This window comes from Apodemus sylvaticus, chromosome 12 (genome assembly GCF_947179515.1).
Source record: "Apodemus sylvaticus chromosome 12, mApoSyl1.1, whole genome shotgun sequence".
In the NCBI taxonomy this organism is placed as follows: domain Eukaryota; kingdom Metazoa; phylum Chordata; class Mammalia; order Rodentia; family Muridae; genus Apodemus; species Apodemus sylvaticus.
This window is the reverse complement of record NC_067483.1, coordinates 54,037,254-54,061,896: the sequence shown is the minus strand read 5'-3', so window position 1 is coordinate 54,061,896 and position 24,643 is coordinate 54,037,254. Positions and strand designations below refer to the sequence as shown.

Genomic DNA, 24,643 nt, shown 5'->3' with positions numbered 1-24,643 from the left:
TGTGGGGGAAGGGTTGAGTGAACTATGGGCAGCACCAAGCCTAGGCAGGTTAGACTAAGCTGCATAAGAAAGCTATCAGAGAGTAAAAGCAAAGAAAGAAAAAGTCTATTAAGTAGTATCCACCAATAATCATGCCTCTAGTTTCTCTTTGAGTTCCTGGCCTGCCTTCCCTCTATAATAAATTTCGACTTAGAAATGTAAGTAAATAAATCCTTTTTTTAATATTTTTATTTTCTATATTCTTTGTTTACATTCCAAAGATTTTCCCTTTCCCGGATCCCCCTTCCCCATATGTCCCATAAGCCTTCTTCTCTCCATCCCTTCTCCAATCACCTCCCTCCTTTTTCTCTGTCCTTATATTCCCTTCCCATGCTAAATCAATAATTTCCAGAATCAGGACCCTCTCCATACTTCTACATGGGAATCATTTGTTATGCAATTTGTGCCTTGGATATTCAGGGTTTCTGGACTAATTAATATCCACTTATCAGAGATTGCATTCCATGTGTATTCTTTTGTGATTGGGTTACCTCACTTAAGATGATATTTTCCAGATCAAACCATTTGCCTAAAAATTTTGTGAATACATTGTTTCTAATTGCTGAGTAGTATTCCATTGTGTAAATATACCACATTTTCTGTATCCAAAACCACACAAAGATCCAACAAAGAAAGAGAGCTTCAGGCCAATTTCTCTTATGAATATTGATGCAAAAATACTTAATAAAATTCTTGCCAACCGAATCCAAGAACACATCAAAACGATCATCCACCATGATCAAGTAGGCTTCATCCCAGGGATGCAGGGATGGTTCAATATAAGGAAATCCATCAATGCTATCCACTACATAAACAAACTCAAATAAAAAAACCATATGATCATCTCATTAGATGCAGATAAAGCATTTGACAAAATTCAGCATCCTTTCATGCTAAAAGTCTTGGAAAGAACAGTAATTCAAGGCCCATACCTAAACATTGTTAAAGCAATATACAGCAAACCGGTAGCCAACATCAAACAAAATTGACAGAAACTTGAAGCAATCCCACTAAAATCAGGGACTAGACAAGGCTGTCCTCTCTGTCCATATCTTTTCAATATAGTACTTGAAGTTCTAGCTAGAGCAAAATTAGACAACATAAGGAGGTCAAGTGGATACAAATTGGAAAGGAAGAAGTCAAATTATCACTATATGCAGATGACATGATAGTCTACTTAAGTGACCTGAAAACCTCCACCAGAGAACTCCTACAGCTGATAAACAACTTCAGCAAAGTGGCTGGTTATAAAATCAACTCAAGCAAATCAGTAACCTTCCTATACTCAAAGGATAAGCAGGCTGAGAAAGAAGTTAGGGAAACGACACCCTTCAAAATAGCCACAAACAATATAAAGTATCTTGGTGTGACTCTAACCAAACAAGTGAAAGATCTATATGACAAGAACTTCAGGTCTCTGAAGAAGGAAATTGAAGAAGACCTCAGAAAATGGAAAAATCTGCCATGCTCGTGGATTGGCAGGATTAATATAGTTAAAATGGCCATCTTGCCAAAAGTGATCTACAGATTCAATGCAATCCCCATCAAAATCCCAACTCAGTTCTTCACAGAGTTAGAAAAAGCAATTCTCAAATTCATCTGGAATAACAAAAAAACCAGGATACCTAAAACTATTCTCAACAAGAAAAGAAATTCTGGGGGAATCAGTATCCCTGACTTCAAGCAATACTACAGAGCAATAGTGTTAAAAACTGCATGGTATTGGCACAGTGACAGACAAGTGGACCAATGGAATAGAATTGAAGATCCAGAAATGAATCCACACACCTATGGTCACTTGATCTTCGACAAAGGAGCCAAAAACATCCAGTTGAAAAAAGATAGCCTTTTCAACAAATGGTGCTGGATTAATTGGAGGTCAGCATGCAGAAGAATGCAAATTGATCCATTCTTATCTCCATGTACTAAACTTCACTCCAAGTGGATCAAGGACCTCCATGTAAAACCATACACACTGAAACTAATAGAAAAGAACCTGGGGAAGACCCTTGAGGACATGGGCACAGGGGAAAAGTTCCTGAACAGATCACCAATAGCTTATGCTTTAAGATCAAGAATTGACAAATGGGACCTCATAAAATTACAAAGTTTCTGTAAGGCAAAGGACACTGTTAAAAGGACAAAATGGCAACCATCAAATTGGGAAAGGATATTCACCAACCCCACATCTGATAGAGGGCTAATATCCAATATATACAAAGAACTCAAGAAGTTAGACCCCAGGAAACAAAATAACCCTATTAAAAATGGGGTACAGATCTTAACAAAGAATTTTCACCTGAAGAAATTCGGATGGCCGAGAGGCACCTTAAGAAGTGCTCAACATCATTAGTCATTAGGGAAATGCAGATGAAAACAACCCTGAGATTTCACCTTACACCAGTCAGAATGGCTAAGGTCAAAAACTCAGGAGACAGCAGGTGTTGGCGAGGATGTGGAGAAAGAGGAACAATCCTCCACTGCTGGTGGGGCTGTAAGATGGTACAACCACTGTGGAAATCAGTCTGGAGGTTCCTCAGAAAACTGGACATGAGACTTCCAGAGGACCCTGCTATACCTCTCCTGGGCATATACCCAAAGGATTCCCCGGCATGCAATAAAGACACATGCTCCATGATGTTCATAGCAGCCTTATTTATAATAGCCAGAAGCTGAAAATACTTTTTTATCATGTTGCATTTAATCAGAGCTATAGAAAGAAAACTATTCATGAGATTAAAGACAGAAAGAAGAAATTTGAATAACATTTTGAAAACAATTCAATTCTGTATTGGGGCATCAAATCATAGCGGTGTTTGAATAATTTCATTTAATATGTATGATTTTGGAACATCCCTAAAAATAGTAGTTTGCAAATTTATATAAACACATGAGTACCCATGTAATTATATATATATATATATATATGTGTGTGTGTGTGTGTGTGTGTGTGTGTGTGTGTGTGTGTGTGTGTGTGTGTATGTATAATGAGTGGTGATCTTTTTCTTTAAAACATCTCTTTAAATATGGGGTTGACCTTAGCTGTTGCTAACAATATTGGGAATATTAAACTTGAAAAGGCCACCTCCTGTAGCCAGGTAAGAATCCCAGTGGAGCAAGAGAGACATAAACCACTCGCAAAACTTTCAACCCCAAATTTATCCTGTCTACAAGAAAAGCAGGCATGAGCATGGAGCAGAGACTGACAAAATGGCCAACTAATAACCTGCCCAACTCGAGACCCATCCCATGGGCAAGCACCAGTCCTTGACAAAAATAATGTTATTCTGTTATGCTTGCCCACAGAAGGATGTTCTCCTCTGAGAGATTCCACCCATCACCTGACTCAGATAGATATAGACACCAATAGCGAAACAGTGAATGGAGATTGGGGAGGTTTAAGGAAAAACAGAAGGACAGATTGCAGGCTCTGAAGGAGATAGGAATGCCTCCGGAATACCAACAGAGTCATCTAACATGGAAACTTAGGGCTCTCAGTGTCTGAACCATCAACCAAAAAATACACAAGGACTGGAGCTAGGCCTTGCTGCATATATGTAGCAAATGTAAGTTTGGTCTTCATGTGAGTCCCAAACAAGTGGGCTGGATTCTATCCCAAAAGTTCTTACCTGTATATGGGATATACTTTAGCTTGGCAACCCTCTCTGGCCTCAGTGGTAGAGGAAGCACCTAACATCACAGAGATTTGAAGAGCTAGAGTATAGGGATACCCAAGGGAGACCTACCCACTCAGAGGAGAAGGGAAGGAAAGGATGTCAGAAGGATTATGAGAGGGAGTGACCAGGAGGGGGGCAATGAATAGAATGTAAAGTGAATAAGTTAAAAAATAAATTAAATTAAAACATTTTCTCACAAATTACAGTCTCATTTAATATACTGCCATTGCACTGAGAGGTCATTTTTCTTATTGACATTTTATATTTTCCCCTGCAATAGAGAAAGGAAGAGAAGAAATAAAATTTTTATAGTAGTTTGAAGATGTTGATGAAAATTACAAATTCAAATATAAATTTAACACTCAAGAAGTCTTCACTATTTTCTGATTGTGTTTAGAAAAATAGACAAAGTACCACTATGCTTTTTCTGAGTTTGTTTTTGTTTTGTCGAGACAGGGTTTCTCTGTGTATCCCTGGATATTCTGGAACTGACCTCTGAGGTCAGTTGAGGTTGGCCTCAAACTGAGAAATCTGCCTGCCTCTGCCTCCCAAGTGCTGGGTTTGAAGGCATGTGCCACTACTGCCCAGCTTACAATGCTTATAAAATGGTAATTAAAAAAAAAGTTTATAGTGCCCTGGTCCTTTATTTTAAAGTTTCAGAAAATAAGGTTTTATCTACATTATACTGAACTCCCTTAAAACCACACATATCTATCCTGCCCTACTTGTTCTGTAAATATGAACAGTCAGATTCCAAAATTTTCCTTAAATATTTTGCACATATGAATCATATTTATATTTTCAACTTAAATTTTACTTTCATTTAAATTTTCGTTGACTTCTAAAACAGATTACTATACAATCTGAGAATAGTTTTGTTTATCCAATTGCACCATTTATGTACCTGAAGATGTACACTGATATTTTCCATGACATCATGATCAGATTATTTATTTGTTCATACTTATTACTGCCATCCAACTTGTTCAAATATTCATCATGTTCCAAATATATGTGTATGTATATGTATATGCATCTGCATTTTCAATTGATTATCTTAAAAATAATTTTATAATCAATCTTTGTGTGATTTTCCTTAGCAATATGCTTCGTAATTCTTTCACTTTGTTAGATTTCCTATTTGGAATAAAGTACTAAATAAAAGCATTTTAAAAACTGCTTCTATATTTAGTGGTTAGGCATGGCCCCTGGTTGAGGGATGGGGCCACCCATAAACCACAAAAATATTACTCCAGAATTTGTCCTGTTAAAAATAAGTACAGGGACAGAGTGGAGCAGAGACTGAAGGAAAGGCCATCCAGAAACTGCCCCACCTAGCTATCCATCCCATTTGCACACACCAAACCCAGACACTATTCCTGATGCCACGAAGCCCTTGCCAACAGGAGCATGTCATAGCTATCCCCTAATAGTCTCTGCCAAAACATGACCAATACAGATGTGGATGCACACAGCCAAACATCAGACTGAGCACTGGGACCCCAATGGAGATGTTAGGGCAAGGACTTAAGGAGCTAAAGGGGTTTGCAACCCTATAGGAAGAACAACAATATTAACCAAACAGGCTCCCCACAAAGCTACTCGAGACTAAACCACCAACGAAAGAGTACACATGAGAGGATCCATGACTCCAGCAGAGGATTGTAGCAGAGGATTACCTTAGTGGGCATCACGGGAGGGGAGCCCCTTGGTCCTTCAGGGTCAGAAGACCCAAGGTAGAAGAATGCTAGGGCACTGAGGCAGGAGTATGAGTGGGTGGGGGAGTACCCTCATAGATGCAGGAGGAGAGAAGAGGGGGCAGGTTTTTTGTGGATGGAAACAGGGAAGGGGGATAAAATTTGAAAAGTCAATGAATAAAACAGCCTATAAAAATGAAAAATTAGGAATTAATAAAATAAAAATAATACATACTGCTTCCATGTCCATAAATGTTAAAATTATTTATAAACAAATTCATACCTATCCCTAATTATCAGCAAACATTAACAGATGTTATATAGACATATTAAATGTTTTATATTTAGAAGGAATAAAGAAACTTACAAAGCATGTAACTGATATGACAAGGAAATTCTTGACGTGAAAGTCTGTACAAAAAAGCAAAAATTCTCAAATAGTATATTCCCTCCCTACAGTAAGCAATTTAAAAAGAGGAGCCACATTAAATAAACCAAACAACGTAAGTAAAGAAATGGGAAAAAGAAAGAATTACATAAAGGAACACTGGAATGAGAAGAATTAAAATGCAGGAAAACAAAGGTGAAATACAAACAATTAATTCATCTAGCTGATTAAGGAAAGGAATTCAGAAAACTTAAAAGAATAAAAGTATTGAGGTATGAGGATTTCACTACATAAATATGTACTAGAAAAATAATAAAGAAATAAAGATGCTTAACCTTATTAGTCATTAATACTTGCACATGAACACATGCTCACACAGACAGACACACACACACACTCCATGCATTTCACACCCACAAGCTTTGGTAATCCAACAGTAGAAATGAACATCTGCTGGCATAGTATGAAGTGAGAGGAGAAGTTTCAAAAAGTGAAAATAAAAAAAAAATGCTATGCAGGAACATGAATAAAGAGTTCTGGCAGCTCCTGAAGAATGTGAAAAATAGAAGTGCCTTGAATCCCATCAATGCCCTGTTGCAGTATAATCCTCGATAAGATTGAAAACACACATTCACCACAACTAAACACATACAGAGAAATTTATACATGTATCCACACAAAGTTTTAGTAGGAAAAAATGTTCACCAAATGTTTGCCTGGTAAATGCTCATTCATATATGTTTTATATAACTAAAAAGTAATCTTCAATTCAGATGACAGATATTTCTTTCTATTTGAAGCATATAACACAAAACAATGGAAAATACCATGTGGGTTAGCTTTAAATCAAATCTTTCATAGAGGTTTAATCTGCAGGGCCATTTATTTGTAACATTAAAAGATAGTCATAACTATAGATTTCTCCTCTTAGCAACTTAAGCATCAACCCAAAACTTGATGAGTTTTATTCTGGAAATACTGCTAATAATGTATATTTGTGTGATGTTTATCTTCATTTTGATATATGTTTCACCAGGCTTAGAGTAGATAACTGTATGACTTTTACTCTAACAATTCTCCAGAATATTTTTAGAACTTTTTAATAAAATTTGCAAAGCAAATTCTGACACAAATATTTAAGAATTTCATTTTCTGCATTATACATTAGAAATCTGTGTAGTCATCAAGAATATTTTGAAAATAATCAATTGACACAAATTTTATTTCTTGATCTTTTGCTGTTTAAATAATGATTTTTGAAAGATTCAACTTGTACTGCTGGTATTGGTCCAATATTGCTTGTAATAAAAGATAATACATAGAGATGAAAAAAAGAAATCTGTGTAGTTAAAATTATGGATAATGAATTTCCAAATACTTGTAAAGTAAACCCTTCATTGTTCCGTTGGAAAATCAGACATGGAGAAATTCCAGTTTGTGTTTCTTGCCTGCTTCACGTGCTCCCAATTTAACAGTGAGGATTTGTCTTTTGTTGTATTTCCTAAAACAGAGTTATTAAATGACTACCATAAAAGATAAAATACAATAGTTGCTTGATTACAGTAACAGAAAAAAACAAATCAAAGGCTGTGTCCGCGGGCGTTTCCCACTGAATTATTCCTTTGAACACAACTGCAAGACATTATTTTGAGACAAAAGAATGTACACTTTTTAAATTGTCTAACAGTAAATAAATAAATAAATAAATAAATAAATAAATAAATAAATAATAGAATGCCTTTGGTACAGGCACACCTGCTCTCAGGGACTAGTGGATCTCAGCTCTAAGGGCAGTAGCACAGTTGTCATGCTGACCCAGTCTTACCTCTGTCTTGGCAGGCTGATGAGAGGCTGCTTGTGGCACCGTTTGCTAAGACTAAAGAGCTTGTGTACAATTCGATGTGCCTTCAGGAAAAGCTGCTTCATGCTGTTCTCCAGTTGTTCATAACGGCGCTGAAAATTAGAATCCATTGTCCACAAATGCATTATAGTTGAAGTGTTGAGGAAATAATTCAGGGGTAGTCTCTTCATAAAGAACTTGAATTCATCTGAAAAACATAAAAATTCCACATTTTAATTTTGAAGCAAGTATTTTCCCTCCAAGCAAAACACACTGAACATACTTAAAAGTAAACACCAACAGCTTAATATTTGTGACTAACAGACCTATAAAACATGAGACTTGGAAAGTTTTAAGATCATTTGCTTTGTTCTTAAAATAGCAGTTTTATAAATAAATATGGAAATAATTTACACAAGAACAATAGTTTGGACTTAAAAATTAAATCCAGTTTGTTTATAATATATTTGCTGTGCACTCTAAGTACAGACTATGAAGCAGAAGCATCAGAACAGATATCAGATCAGCAAGTGACAGACCTTTGCATGGATTTTAATGCTTGTAGAGATTACAAGCAGCTGAAAGGATATGTGTTACAGCTCAGTGTGCCCAGCTCAGCACCATCAACTTTTTTATGAAATTACAGTCTTTGTGTGTCATTTACACAGACACCTACAAACAAGAATAGGGGTAGAAATTCCACAATAGATATTAAGGAGTTAAGGGGGTAATATCAATCCCCCTTACAATCCTATTTACATCAGAGAAGTAAATACTCCAATAACTTTCCTCCAACATGTAGACTTACATCAAAATTTTTAAAACAAATAACAAATGTAAATAAAAACATGTATATTATTCAAGAAAACAATCTTTTTTATTCAATATATTCTTTATTTACATTTCAAATGATTTCCCCTTTCCAGGATCCCTCCTCCCCAAAAGTTCCATAAGCCCTCTTACCCCCCCCCAACCCCCCCAACCCCATTCCCCAATCACCACCATCCCACTTCCCTGTTTTGGTATTCCCCTACACTGCTGCATTGAGCCTCTCCAAGACCAGGGGACTCTCCTTCCTTCTTCTTGGGCACCATTTGATATGTGAATTGTTTCTTGGGTATTCTGAGAAAAGCAAACAATCTTGTTCTAATAGTTTAAGGCCTCCTATAGGAGAATTCTTATCTGGTACTCTAAAAGTAAACATAAATGATCGCTATATAGGTCACAGATTCTACAGGAGAACATACTTTTATTATCCTGCTTGAGAGATGGGGTATTAATGACTCTGGGATATACCCATAGATCAATAGGTCTCAACTAGCATGAGAGAAGCTTCTTGAAGTGTATGGCAATTAACATGGAGACAAATATTTGCAGAACAATTAGAGAACAGGTGATTTTGGCATGCAACAAGTGTATGACTAACTTGTCCTTTCTAGACAGACATTATATGAGGAATAGAGTTGCTATCCCACAGTTAAAAACTCTGACCCTAATTGTTCCTGTCTGGAAGAACTGCAAGAACAAAAATGGAGAGGAGCCTAAGGAAAAGAAGGTCCAGCAACAGGCCCAAAGTGGGATCCAGCTCAAGGGGGGGGGGTGGGTACCAAGGCCTGACACTATTACTAAGGCTATGGAGTGCTCAGAAAAGAGTACCTATTGCTGCCCTTCAAAAGACTCAGCAAGTAGTTGAAAGAGTGAGTTGCAGATATTTACATCCAAGGGATTGACACAAGCTGCTGACCCCTGTGGTTGAATTAGGGAAAAGCTGAAAGAAGCTGAGGAGGATCAGCAGTCTCAATTAACTTAGACCCTACCCCCACCTCCCGATCTCTCAGACACTGGGCCACCAACCAGACAACCTACATCTGCTGATATGAAGCCCCCAACACATATACAGCAGAGGACTGTTGGGTCTTGGTTCACTCAGAGAAGATGCACCTAAGCCTAAAGATATTGTAGGTCCTACGGAGTGGGGAGGTCTGGTGTGGTGGGGGTGGGGGCATCGTCATGGAGACTGGGGGTGGGGGTATATGGGATGTGGAAGATTCAGAGGGTGGACGTGAGGGGGACAAAATCCGGAATGTAAAAAAAAGTGTTAAATTAAAAAAGAAAGCAAAATGAAAACAAAAACAAAGAACAAAGAACAAAAAACCTCAGGGATCTTCATGGAAGACAGAGAAGAATGAGCATAAACCAGAGGCAGTTTATATACTCAACCCTATTCTAGTCACCACAATTGAAGTTGCACATATGACATCACAGTGATTATGAAAGCATGGATTAAATATGTGTAAACTCAAACCAGGAAAAATCTCTGCTGAAGAGCTATTGGCATTCAATAACTGCCAGCAAAGGAAGTGGTCTTTTATATTTTTAATGCTGTAATATGATACTTAGAATACCCTACATTCCAAGGTAAATCCCACATTGTAAACTAACTGGGTACCAGAAAAACTGGACTCCATGGGTTGGAACAGAGAAATGTGGAAGAACACAGAATTGAGTGAGTGGTTATATTCAAATGTATCTGAGAAGAGCATAGAGAAAGTGATCAAAATATACTTTATAAGCACTTCAAAGAATTAATCAAATTATTTGAAAAAAATATTGAGAGAACAATTTTATCACTGAAGTACAGCCATCTTAAGTATCACATCATTAGGGTTTTCAGTCTATAGATTTTTACCTGAAAAACGAGAAAGACTTAAAAAGGGGATAATCTTTACAATACTGCAAAAATGATTGGAGGAAACATTATTTCATATTTGCATTATATATGTTTTCAATCAAACCTTACAAATGATAGATTAAAGTTTTCATTTGGCAATATTGTGCAGTTTGCTTCTATATGTCTTTCTTAAAATATTTCCCCCCTTTAATAACATATACATACTGGGAAGCATTCCTTGGATATTCACAGAACAGATGCCACTACTTTGAAAACTAATCATTCACTTCATTGTCATCTTTGACTTTGACACTTCCAGTAAGAACTTTATCATTTTGTACACATGGATTTCTTTGTTATAGTATTAGAAAAGGTTCTTAATCAGGAAATTTCACTGAAGTTAAAGAAGATTATAAGGTAGAATTTACTTATCTAACTGGAGTGTTTGCACGAGTGTATGCCTGCTGAAAATTATCAATGCACAATCTCTGTGAAGTAGTTTTAACTTGACACATGAATAATTACTTCATTAGGAAGTCATTAGGAGCCACCATTGACAGTCACCCACAACAGTTATTGAACACCTGTTGTGCACAGAACATACAGATGTTTCAATCTATGACAGCAAGTGTGAGTAAACCTTTCATCTTATTTTAAACAGTGACTAATTAATGATATGCCTTACTTTCAAATGCTATAAAGCATCTTCAATTTTTGACAGGTATTTTTCCTAGAACTAATTCAAATGACTTCCTGGAAATATCATCAAAATATTTTTTCTTTCATTTGGCATTCTTCAAAATTAATATTTATAGATTATAAAAGTGAATTTTGAATGGAACTCAAGAACTTTTACATAAATCAAAATTACATAGATAGAAAAATAGAAAAAGAAGGGATACCAAAAGATATATTTTATTGTAATTTACAACACTATGTAGAAAATAAGGCTCTATTTGCAGTTAAAGTGGTAAATACATAATATCTGATCAGAGACTAGAGCTGTGGTTCAGTGTTTAAAAGCACTGCCTACTTTTCTACTAGGTTCAATTATCAACAGTCACATGGAATCCCATAGACATCTATAACTCTAGTTCCAGAGGACCAGCCATCCACTTTTGGCCTCTACAAATCCTGTATACACATGGTGCACAGACACACAGGCAAAAACACTCAGATACTAAAAATAAAATGAAAAGAAATCTGAAGAACAACTAGTCATATTTTTGACATCTTTGATAAGTTTGAAAATGAAATCTAAATGTCATATTAAAAAACCTATGACATAAATTTATATGGCAAATATATTATTATTGAAATAAATATCTGAAGTTTGCATCAACTATATATTTTTTCAGTTTAGTTTTCATCATTTAAACAAGGTGAAATTTAACTGAAAGTTTAACATTAATGTCAAAATATTTCATTTTTTCAATGTGCATTCATTGTTTTGTTTTGTTTTTAATTCTTCAGCTTTGATATCCACTAGTAAAACTGATTTTCAAAGAGTTTCAGGCATAGGTTTTTTAAAGAATTGTTTTAAGGCATGTGATGAGCAGCTTAATTTGTTTCCTTGTTGATTTTTCCCTTGTCTTTCCTGGCCAACGGGAATTCCTACTGAAGCATTCTGCATCTGCAGTGCCAACCATTTAGATTTATTCAACAGTTAACATACTTAACATTTTCTTTCTTTGATCACCAAATTCTCAGATTTAGACACTTGTTCTTGCACATCCTGTATGGCACAAAGCACAATATGACCTTCAGTATGATGACAATTTGAGGGACACTAGCAATACCTGTACTTCAACTCAGTGCTCGTCCTTGCAATTTCAAGTATGCCATCAAGCCAATATGGTCCAACACTGTTTGATCATGTTAAAGATTAAAGTTCAAAAAGAAAATGACAAATATGAACTTGCTTAACAAAATAATACGGTCATACACAATATCTCATCAAAATAATGTTAACTAACACATAATATCTTACCAAAAAACCTCCTTAAATTGTTTAAAGTTTTGAATGGAATACTCAATATAGTCATACATTAATCAAATATATATATATATATATATATATATATATAACTTCAGTATATATATATTACTGAAGATAGATAGTATTTATTATCTTGATATTACTACTATTTGCAGCAAGGGAACTCTTTTGTGGAATATATTATCTTGCTCATTGTAGGATAAATGATTGCATTCTTGTTTTGTTTTTCTTAACACAGTATAACAAAAACTGGCCTAGCACTCAGTAAATAGTACAGGCTGATCTGAAACTTGTGGTTATCATGCTTTAGGCTTCTTATGCTAACTACAAGAATAATGTAATGATTACTCTTGAAATCATTATTAAGAGTAAGCTCTCCTCCTTCTCCTCCTTCTCCTTCTTCTTCTTTCTTCTTCCTTTTCTTCTTTCTTTTCTTCTTCTTCCTCTTATTCTTCTTTCTCCTCCTCCTCTTCATCCTCCTCCTCTTCATCCTCCTCTTCTACCTCCTCCTCCTCTTCCTCCTTCTCTTCCTCTTCCTCCTCCTCCTCCTCTTCCTCCTTCTCCTCTTCTTCCTCCTCTTCCTCCTCCTCTTCCTCCTTCTTCTCTTCTTCCTCCTCCTCTTCCTTCTTCTCCTCTTCCTCTTCCTCCTCCTCCTCTTCCTCCTTCTCGTCTTCTTCCTCCTCTTCCTCCTCCTCTTCCTCCTCCTCTTCCTCTTCCTCCTCCTCCTCTTCCTCCTTCTCCTCTTCCTCCTCCTTCTCTTCCTCTTCCTCCTCCTCCGCCTCCTTCTTCTTCCCTCTTCTCAACACATAAGTATTTTATGCTTTGTTATGACATTTAAAAAGCTGATTTTCCTTTTCCATCTTCTGACTCATCTCACTCTCTTCCATATCTGTGTCTTGGGTACCTCCTTCTGCTTCTGTGCCATATGCATCCCATTCCCTCACCTCTCCCTGCATTTCTTTATTCCCTTTTGAAATCCCCTTTCTAATTTCATGGCTGTACTGTAATTAAATCCTTGTTAATACATGTATCCATTAAAATATAAGCTTGGATTATGAGAGAAAACATGTGATATCTGAGTTTTGAGCCTGGGTCTTCTCAGGGAATATATACAATTTTTCATATCTAACTATTTTCTAGGAAATTTTATTTTTCTTTAAAGCTGAATAAATTACATTTTCATTACTCTCCATCTGTTGATGGACCTGGGTAGTGTCATTTCCTAGATATTATGAATAACCATTAATCAATAAACATAACTTTTCAAGTACCTCTGTGGTAGAAGACTGAATCCTTTGAGTATATATCAGGTAAAGTATATCTGTGCTATATATGCAGTCATTTTAAACAATGAAAAACAAACATCTATACTGTCTTCCATAATGTCTGTAATAGTTTATATTTCCTCCAGTATGTGTATGTATTCCTCTTTTTCACATCCACATTAGCATTCATTTTCATGTCTTAGATGTAAAATCAAAGTAACTTTGGTTTTTATTTCCCTAATAGTTATGTATGTGGAACAACTTTAAAATACTTACTGGCTATTTGTGCTTCTTCTACAGCGTAGTTTTCAATGATAAAAGATAACAACAGATATAACAAAGAAAAATGCTAATGAGCATCTGGACTGGTAGAATTTATAGTCAGCTTCAATCTCCTAACAAAAGTAATTCACAGGAAACAAAGAATAATATAGAGGGAACACATGGCATAAAGGAACTCTGTAGAGGCAAATGCATTAGAATAGGTAACAATTTAACAAAGCGTCATTCCCTAAGAAGGCACAGTGTTAATCTGAAATTGAGACAATTATTTTTAAATAAACTTTCCTGTAACTTTTATTAGGATATTTACTATTCATGATTCATTTGAGTTTTGGTCTCACAGTTTAATTCAGGCAAATTTTTTTAAACTTCTCCATTTTTAGGACTTACACTTTTATGTGTTTTGTATATCCTTCGTACATTTGAGGAACCAGAGTGTATATGTATACCTTGCCACACATTTCTGCCTGTATTGATGGGCATGGAAAACATAGCTAGTATACTTTATAAAATAAATCCTAATGTTCATAGTAATATGTTAAGAACTGCTATGGAATATATTTTCAAAAAATGTTCCCAAAATATTTTGACATGTGACTGTGTCTAGAGTGATAACATTGTATAGTTTGCTTCTATCCATAAAATAATGTCTACAATTATAAATTCATGTAAATAGTTCCAACTGATACTAATTCCATTAAAAAGTAAAGCTATTGGTATTTAAGATTGAGGAAGGAAAATGTTTTCATGATTTCTAGTTTATAGATATGATAGGCTTTTTAAAATTGTGGTACTATAAGAGTAATAAAGGTGGCAATATAAGAGTATTGCATTTTCTACAGGTTTTGTGAATATTTTATGTATAAGAAATAACTAAAAACAAATAATGCTTAATGGTATAATAATATATATACATAATATGCATATCTGTTGGATAAGTTAGCCAACAGAAGAAGAATTAAATTTTGTTGTCAGTAGAAACACTAGAACATGGAAACTGTTGTTTTTAATAAACAAGAGAGACAGTTTCTGATTTTGTAATATTCTTAATCCAGCTTCTTTAATGTCACCTTTTCTGATTTTAACTGTAACAGAATACTTTAAAGTAAATTTATATCAATCAAACAAAACAAAATTTTCTAAGCAGGTAACTCATAAGGCAAGCAATCATTTCTTTTTTTTTTATTCTCCCGCCTCACCCGCGTGAACATTTCTTAAATAAAACACAGTACTATAACACATTTTTACCTAAGCAAGTGCATTCTATCTTGGCTGATTTTTATATATTACTTCTTTATTGTTTTGCCATCCTGAGGTTTGTTAAAAAAAAGAAAGAATTAATGAAAGAAGAAAAAAGAAAGAGAGAGAAGCAAAGAAAGACAAAACAAGAAACAAAACAGCAACAAAGAAAACACAAACAAAAAAAAAACAAAAATAGACATTTGCTAATTCCTAGATTTGATGCTGACATTTTGATTTCAAAGTATTTCTTGACTTACTCATTTCATTTCCAATACACATCACCCTCTAATGCAAATATTTTATTTTTCCTAGGTATTCATATTTCTATTGGATAGAAAAATCATCTAGTTTCTTCATATCATACCACAACTCCCACTCTAAGTCAGCTTTTTATTTGTTTATCTGTTTTGTTTTTACTTTTATAAACTATTATCCCCAAACATTCCCAAGGACGTATTTTAATACAACTTTTTTCCAGGTTCTACAGTATTCCTCTGGTACAACCAGAGGTGACTGTGTATCTCTTTAAGTCTATTAAAAATAGACTAACAGACTTGGTAATAGAATTTATATCAAATCAACAAAATACTATAATGCTGGATAGAGAAATGGTATCTGGTGCATGACCCATTTTATGAGGCTATAATATTGTGAATAATTCAAAAGTGCAAACCCAAATCAGATCCTTAATATTTAGTGGCTATCTAAAATAAACTATGTTTTTCTCTGATTGCTTTATACTTCTCTAAAAGGAGTCAGATAAACTTATATTAAAATATAATATTTCAATACTTTTAGCTGAAAAACAATACCTATCCTGTTTATGTCTCTTCAAAGTCTAAGAAAATACCTAAGCAGAATGTGCTGCAACTTCACCTGCACAATATCCTTGAATTTACCTCTCACTCTCTCCATAGCTTTTAACAATGATGGCCCTACTAAATATATTTTATGGAAAAAATTACTGATTTTTGACTATGTAATGGAATAAAATATTCTCTCCTTTCCTTGGTGATTTTATATTTTTCATACTATTTAATGAATTCTATATCAGTTCAACTCATTTAAAGCCCGTTTTCTTTTTTAAGGAAAGGATAGGTACTGAAACATTAACAGGTATTAGAAGAAATCTTACAAATTATCTTCTAAGGAAAAATGTGCAGAACATAGTATTAAATTGTTAGAACACATTGGAAAAATCATTATAGATAGAGTAATAAACATGGAAATTGTATTATTTAGATGGCATCCGTGTCCATTTGCCTATTTCAAACTGATAGCAAAGTTTAAAGTTTTGAAGCTAGAGGATGTATCAATTACTAATATCAGATATGGCTTGATTAAGAATCTGAAATATACATGGCTTTTTTACAAACTAGATGAATGTTAGAGAATTCAAACATAGTGATTTAAATATTATTTAATATCCTAAAGTTATAGAATGTCAAACAAACTTTGGCTTCAAAATTAGACTTAAATGGCCTTTAGAATACTTGTATTAGAATTAGAAGAATCACTTACTGGGTAATGTGTGATGACAGGGAACAGATGGATGTATATGGAAGAAGTGATATTGACTCAAAATTCTAAAACATGAAATTTTTTTTCACTTATCTTTTTCCAATAGAACAACAACAAAGGGATAGAGAGGGGCCATAAAATCTTCTGGTCTGTTCAATAAGCTACTCTTTTTGTCTTAATATGTTACATGCATAAATTTTATTTTCCTCTCAAAATGTTTTATTTTATTTTATTCGATGTATTTTTATTTTATTCGATATATTTTTTATTTACATTACAAATGATTTCCCCTTTTCTCCTCCCCCACTCCCCGAAAGTCACAATAGCCACCTTCCCTCCCCCTGTTTTCCCACCCACCCCTTCCCACTTCCCTGTTCTGGTTTTGCCTTATACTGCTACACTGAGTCTTTCCAGAACCAGGGGACACTCCACCACTCTTCTTGTACCTCATTTGATGTGTGGATTATGTTTTGGGTTTTCCAGTTTTCCAGGCTAATACCCACTTATTATGAGTGCATACCATGATTGATCTTTTGAGACTGGGTTACCTCACTTAGTGTGATGTTCTCCAGCTCCATCCATTTGCCTAAGAATTTCATGAATTCATTGTTTCTAATGGCTGAATAGTACTCCACTGTGTATATATACCACATTTTTTGCATCCATTATTCTGTTGAGGGATACCTGGGTTCTTTCCAGCTTCTGGCTATTATAAATAGGGCTGCTATGAACATAGTGGAGCATATATCCTTATTACATGCTGGGGAATGCTCTGGATATATGCCCAGGAGTGGTATAGCAGGATCTTTCAGAAGTGACATGCCCAGTTTTCTGAGGAACCGCCAGACTGATTTCCAGAGTGGTTGTACCAATTTGCAACCCCACCAGCAGTGGAGGAGTGTTCTTCTTTCTCCACATCCTCACCAACACCTGCTGTCTTCTGAGTTTTTAATCTTAGCCATTCTGACTGGTGTAAGGTGAAATCTCAGGGTTGTTTTGATTTGCATTTCCCTAATGACTAATGAAGTTGAGCATTTTTTAAGATGTTTCTCTGCCATCCGAAGTTCTTCACGTGAGAATTCTTTGTTTAACTCTGTATGCCATTTTTAATAGGGTTATTGAGAAGAGGCCTTCTCTTTCCTTAAGGGAAACTGAGGAGTAGAGTATCTCAGTGAGTATGGATGGTGTGAGGGAAGCCAAGAAAAGTGGAGGGAAGGAGAATGTTGTTAGGATATATCTTATAAGAAAACAACAATAAAAGAAAAATCAAGGTTATCGAAACATTAGAGTTACTGATTATATCATGGTCTTTGTGGACAAAACCACAGAACATTTCTTGAGCCTCTATTATGTTAGTGTATTTAAACCCAACAAAATAAAACAACATAAAAATCCTCAAAGTAAAACATGCCTAGAACAGTCAACAGAGAGGTGGTTTGAACTAGAAGAAAGATAAGAAAACTGAAAAAGATGAAATTATCAGGCTAAGCCACTTCAAAAACTTGGACTTTTACAATGTAACACATCTTTATAAAGTAAATGTTTCCTTTGAAAGAGAGCATTAACTGCTAATGTCAAATTCTTTGGGTTCCAAATGTTACAGAATCTTTAAATCAGAAGAATATGGTAGATGTAAGCTACACAATTTGCATATACATATAGACATATGATAATATATCGAATGAATTGAGATTTTGCTCTATCCCATTAAAAATAATGCCACAAATTATATTTTGTTTTTATACTGAAAAAAATCAAAGAAACTAGAGTTATATTTCATATTAGAAATTTCAAATTCTATCTGAAAGCAAGTCCCTATGGTGGTTATAATTTAAGAAAAGAATGATTCTAATCAAACTTCTGTTGTGGATCCTTACTTGTGTTATGACTCCTGGAGTGATAGATAAAGCCCCTTCCCAAATTTTGCACACACACACACACACACACACGCACACGCACACGCACACGCACACGCACACGCACACGCACACACACACACACACAATATATATATGTATAAAGCAGATATAAAACAAATTTTAAATATATATATATATATTTGTATATGTGTATATGAAAAGAATTCTGTTATTGTAAATAGAGAACACATGCAATAGTTGCTGTCATATACCACTCATGTCAAATATTGTAAATTTAAAATCAGTTTCAAGTTGAAATCATACCATCATTGATGTCACAAGTTGATAGATATTCTCTTTGTTATTATGGGTCTTGCTTTGTTAAGGACATGAGATTGAAAAGAGGTCAAAATCATGAGCAGTTATTACGATGTTCTAGTCCATCCTTCAGCTGAACATATAGACTACAAACAAACCTTACTCAAAATCCTGGTGATTCAGACTGTACTTAGATTTAATTAATTAATTAATTTGTAATCTAATAAAAAGTAGTCATCCCTGAAACCATATATGGAGGCAGAGCAAAAACTTCTGGTACGTTGAATGTGTATAGTAATATTAATCTATTTATCTATCTATCCATCTGTGTATGATCTAAGTATATATATATATATATATATATATATATATATATGTCATTTCTCTGCTATCTAATTATGTAACCATAATTTAAAAAAGAAGAAGAAATCAATTTGACAAAGAATAAGAAGGGCATAGGAGTGGTTGGAAGAAGGTGAGTGGGAGAGGAGAAAGGAAGAAAAAGGACAGGAAAGTCATAAAACTATAATTTAAGCAAAATTTTAGGTTCTGACGGAGGAAATGGACACACTTTCCTGTCTAAAACCCAAAAGGTAACTTCTCTCACAAATGTAAAAAAATAATATCACTGTGTATACAAATAAGACTTAATTAATGCCAGACCCTCTGTAGATCAATAGATGATAACACAAGTACACACGCAAAAGAGTCTCGTATTTAAAAAAAATCCTTTGTTTTGGTTATTATTATTCAGCATGTATTCTTTTGTTTACCATATACTTTTCTGATTATTTTGTTTTATCTTATTTTATTTTATCATTATTATTTTTATAAACCTGTTTATATTCTCATGAGAGATGAAAAAGGGTAGGGATTTGACTGGATCTAGATCTGGTATGATTTGGGGGAGAAGAAATCATAATTATAATATAATGTGTGAAATGAAGACTATTTTCAATTATATATAAAAATATAGAAACAGTGTAAGAAACATTAAAAGAGTAAGTACTGTTTCTTCATCTTTTCTTAATTAAGAAAATGGACAAATCTCAGGAGTTCCTTAAAGGGAATTATCTGGTGACATTTTCCATAAGGATAACTTCAATAATCTTTATTAAATGGCAGATGTTTCGAAAGCAGCCTCATGTACTCTTAGGTGTCCTCTAGAGATTTCATCTGCTGTGTGAGTTCTGAACTGTTTCTGTCATAGCCCCTGAGCCAACATTTTCAGTCCTCTTGATATTCTGAGCTTCCCAATTCATTGTTTTTAAATACATTTCTTTCCTGGTGCACTTACATTCTATTCTAATAAGAAAGCTGAGACCTACACTTAATTGAGTCCTCAGGGGTAATTAGAGTAAATAATTAAATAATAGCTTAACTATTATTTATTTAGTGTATACTGTGTGCCAATCACAGTGCTGATATATAGTAATGTTGAACATAGCTGTACTAATATAGGATAGTCATGTTTGCTAAAATAGGTTTCTAGGAAAACAGTGAAATTTCTTTACATAATTAGCAAAAACTGCTGTCTGTAGTTTTCTTTACTAGCTTATTTACTATTATGTTTTCTTATGCTGCTCTGAGGAATGTACAAAGGTTATCCTCCTTAGTCCCTGCCAAAGTAGAGATGGGTGCTATTATAATCTTCATTTTCCTCATGAAGTGTGTTTTATGGAGTTGCAACAACTATGCAAACTGTTGCTTGTAATAATAGATAAAGCCTAGAACAAACCCTTTCTGAAAAAAAAAGTTCTTGCATAGCAAGCAGAAATACTCCAGGAGTTGACAAAGATATTAAATTAAATCCTTTATATTTATAGAGTGCTTTTGTTCACTGGATTTTCCACAATTTTATCTTCTGGAATCTTATAATAACCATGCTGTAGGAGAGGCTGATTTTGTTCTGAAGCAATGCAAAATTAATTTCAATTATAGTTTCATTGTACATAGTCAATTCAGAAAGGAAAACAATCAGCCCAAGGAAATAGAAAAAATGTTAATTATGTGCTATGGCAAGGGTGAAGGCAGTATCTTAGTTTCCGTTATTTCACTTACTCAGTTAGTAATACTGTACATTATTATTAGTCTATGAATTATATATTTTATATGATATAACCAACTGACAAGACGAACAAATAAGTAAATGGTGGAAAGCAAGTATAAAACCATGCCAGATGAGTTTGTCGGAAGATGTTCAGGTATATGTTATAAAGTATGATGCCATTGACCCACAAAATAAACAATGTATAAACGTTCCAAATGGTAGTACAATGTGAAGAAAGGGAATACAGGCTCCAGCTAAAACCAACACAAAAGAAATATCCTAAGTTACAGATATAAATAAGCACAAACTTTTAAGGTGATGAAATACTACATATAGATTTCATAGTGATGGAGGACTAATCCCCATGTAAATGGGGGTTATACAAAGGACAAAAAAGTATGAATCAAGGGTCAAATAAGGAACTATTTCCAAATATCAAGCTTTCTTCTGAGCATTCAAGTCTCCCAATTCTACATCAAGTTTGCCATCATTGCTACAAAAGTAGAGTTTACCATGTCTTTGTGATGCTGTATCAATTCCTCCAAAGACCATATCACCTCATCAATGTCTAAGAGGAACAGCCTGAACATGTGAACAATGAACCCTTCCCTGAGACCCAAACATTTGTCAAATAAGTGGATTGGAACAAATAGGAAGGCAAGACTTGGATTTGTTAGAGAAAAAAGAAGAGAAAATTCTACCCCAAACTTTAGGTATTCTAGCAAGCAATGCTTACTTGTAAGAATATCCAATCAATATATAATTTGAGTTAAAGCTCAGGAAATGAATATGAACCCACAACTGACACTGTTTGGTTGACTATGAATCAGATATAACATATACCAGAAATCTCATATAACATGAAATAATACTGGGGAAAAAAGACAGAAGGAAGAAAAGAATGAAAGGCACCTACATATTCTGCTATTATAGATGAAAATATCATCCAGCCCTCATCAGATAAGTTATTTCTTGCAGCAGATGGAACAAATGCAAAGATGTAGAGCCAGACATTAAACAAAGAGAGACTTTGGAACGCACATCTATAAGCTGGTATCTCCATTAAACTGGTGGGTGCTCCTCCGCTAACCATTGAGCTGATCAAGGTCTTCCCAATGGAGGAGTTAAAGAAAGGATTGAAGGAGCTGAAGGGGTTTGCAATCCATAGGAAGAACAATAATATCAACCAACCAGGCCTCCTAGAGTCTAAACCACCAACAAAGGAGTACACATCGAAGGACCCATGGTTCCAACCGTGAGTGTAGCAGAGGATGGCCTTAGCAGGCATCAATGGGAGAAAAGGCCCTTGGTCCCTTGAAGGCTTAATGCTCCAATGTAGGGGAATGAGAGGGCAAGGAGGTAAGAGTGGGTGGGTAGGTGAACAGGAGGAAGGGGGATGGGATAGCAGGTTTCAGGGGGGGGAATTGAAAAAGGTCATAACATTTGAAATATAAATAAATAAGACATCCAATTGAAATGTAAACAAAGAATATATCAAATAAAAAATGTAATTTAAAAAAAAAAGAAAAAAAGAAAAATTCTGTCTTCTTAGAGCTCAGGGAACCCCAAGGAAGATAAGGTAAAATGAGTGAGGGAGAGGAAAGGCCTCTAAAACCACAGAACAGTTCTGGAGAGACGGCTCAGTGGTTAAGAGCACTTAACTGCTCTTCTGAAGTTCCTGAGTTCAAATCCCAGCAACCACATGGTGGCTCACAACCATTCATAATGAGGTCTGCTGCCCTCTTCTGGTGCTTCTGAAGACAATTACAGTGTACTTATAATAATAAATACATCTTAAAAATAAACTGTTGAAAAAAGCTCATGTGAACTTAAAGAGATTGTAGCAATCACAGTGTCTACCTGGGTCTTCAGCAGGTCCTATGCATATGCCCTATTTCATTCACTTAAGAAATTTATGGAAATCCTGAATGTATAAAAAAAGAGTCTCTGAAACTTGTGGCTTCTTTTGGGGTTCTTGTATTCTTCTGTCAGTTTGTCTTATGCAACTGCAGTATGATGGTTTTTGTTGTTGTTGTTAAGTTTTGTTTTTACCTCTTAAATTCTGATGATGGAAAGACAGTGAATCCTACCTAGTCTGGCTTGGCCATGTTAGAGATATTCTGACATGATTTTCTGACCTTGGTCAGAAGCCCCAAGAATTACTTAAAGAGTTAATACAGCTATTTTTAGAATGTTTTCTAGCAGCTACCCAGAGAAGGTTGTCTGAAGAGCGACCACAGCTCTTCTAGAGTATTTTCAGGCTGTCTGATTTTGACTGGAAAACCCGAAGAATTACTTTTAGAATTTTTCTAATAGGATCTGTGACTTAATTGGAAAAATCCCAAAATTTTTAAAACAATTTTTCTGTCTTTGGTCAGCAAATCCATGAGCTATCCAGAGATCTTTTTGACATTTTTTTTTCCAGCAAGAAAGCTGTCTCAAGCAGAAAGAGCTGTCTCAAGCAGACTACAGGCAAAGATGAGACTACAGAGAGCTCTCTAGGAAGCCATCCTGAAGGGAGCATAGGCTGCCAGCTTGTAACCCACCATTTGACATTGAGACAACAGTATCTCTGATTCCACATCCCACCTCTGTCTCTCAGCACAACTCCCTAAACCTAAGCTGTTCCTTGGTAGCCTTTAGATGGCAAAGAATGTGGGTAGGAAATGGGAGGAATTGACAGAGTGCAGGGAACCTCTATTCCTATTATATTGTATGGGAAAAGAGCTCATGACTATTAAAAGGGGAAAATTAGATAATTTAGTTATTGGTAAGAAATGTTTTTACCATCCCTTCCTTCTTATAAGCTGACTGATTTTATTATTATTATTATAGTTACTATTAATCCTTACTATTAATTACCAATTGTTAACATTATTGTTACTGTTTTCTCAAAGAAAGATTATTTTGAATACATTTAGGCACATCCTTCAAAAAGTAAAATTTCAGAGAAAAGAAAAAAAACAAAACCTTGTGCAGACAAATCCACAGTTAGGTGGGAAAATGTCCATATCATCCAGATTCTTACACACAATTAAGAAAAACAGAACAGAAAAGTAGAGATGCTTTTGGCTGGAACTTTAGCAGTTTTCTACCTTTCTCATAGGAGGTTTGTGCAAAGAAAAATACCTATCAGAAGAGAAAGACTAGGTGATAAAATTTCTAACAGGACAGACTGAGTGCTTATAGTGACAAATAGGTACCCAAACTCCTGTATATAAATTAGCTTCCTCATCAAATATTCATATATTTGCATTGTTTTTATTAGAAAATATGCTCTATTTTTATTTTTCTATAATTACAGGTGATTTTTCTTATTTCTCTAGTTGCTCAAAGAGTCCTACATTTGTATTCAGACAAATATATTATACTTTGTCATTTTCCTCCAGGGCATTCTTCACATTATTTAAGTTTTGCCAGAATTTGGGATGTTTTTTTATTATAAGTAGTCTATTTACTTCATAATAAAACAGCAGATTGACTATACTGAGCATTTCTTATACACTGTTGGCAGGTTTTTAAAAATTGTTTCTTAGAAAATTACTTGGCACTATCATCTCCCGACTAGAGCAGGAAATTCTGTCAGTTAAACTTTGTATTGAGGCTTTGAAAGAAAACTCACATTCGATGTGGAATCTTAGCTTGAATTGGAAGCCATCATTCTCAGAAACCTATATCAATAGACATGTGACAGTAAGGCCCCATCCTTCCTAAACTGAACTGTAGATTTCACAGAAAAGAAGCTTGCAAAGAAGCCCCAGGATGCAACAAAGTGAAAACTCCTCTCTGTCATCT

The 24,643-nt window shown here is 34.8% G+C and overlaps 1 protein-coding gene across 2 annotated transcripts in view; it reads right to left on the bottom strand.

Moving 5' to 3' along the window:
* The window catches only part of Brinp3 (BMP/retinoic acid inducible neural specific 3), a 381,590-nt gene that overhangs the window by 64,510 nt on the left and 292,437 nt on the right, over positions 1-24,643 (bottom strand). For both annotated transcript variants that reach the window (XM_052200491.1, XM_052200492.1), the window contains one exon: positions 7,627-7,849. In XM_052200491.1, the coding sequence (XP_052056451.1) occupies positions 7,627-7,849 (223 nt within the window). The remainder of the gene's footprint in view (positions 1-7,626; positions 7,850-24,643) is intronic.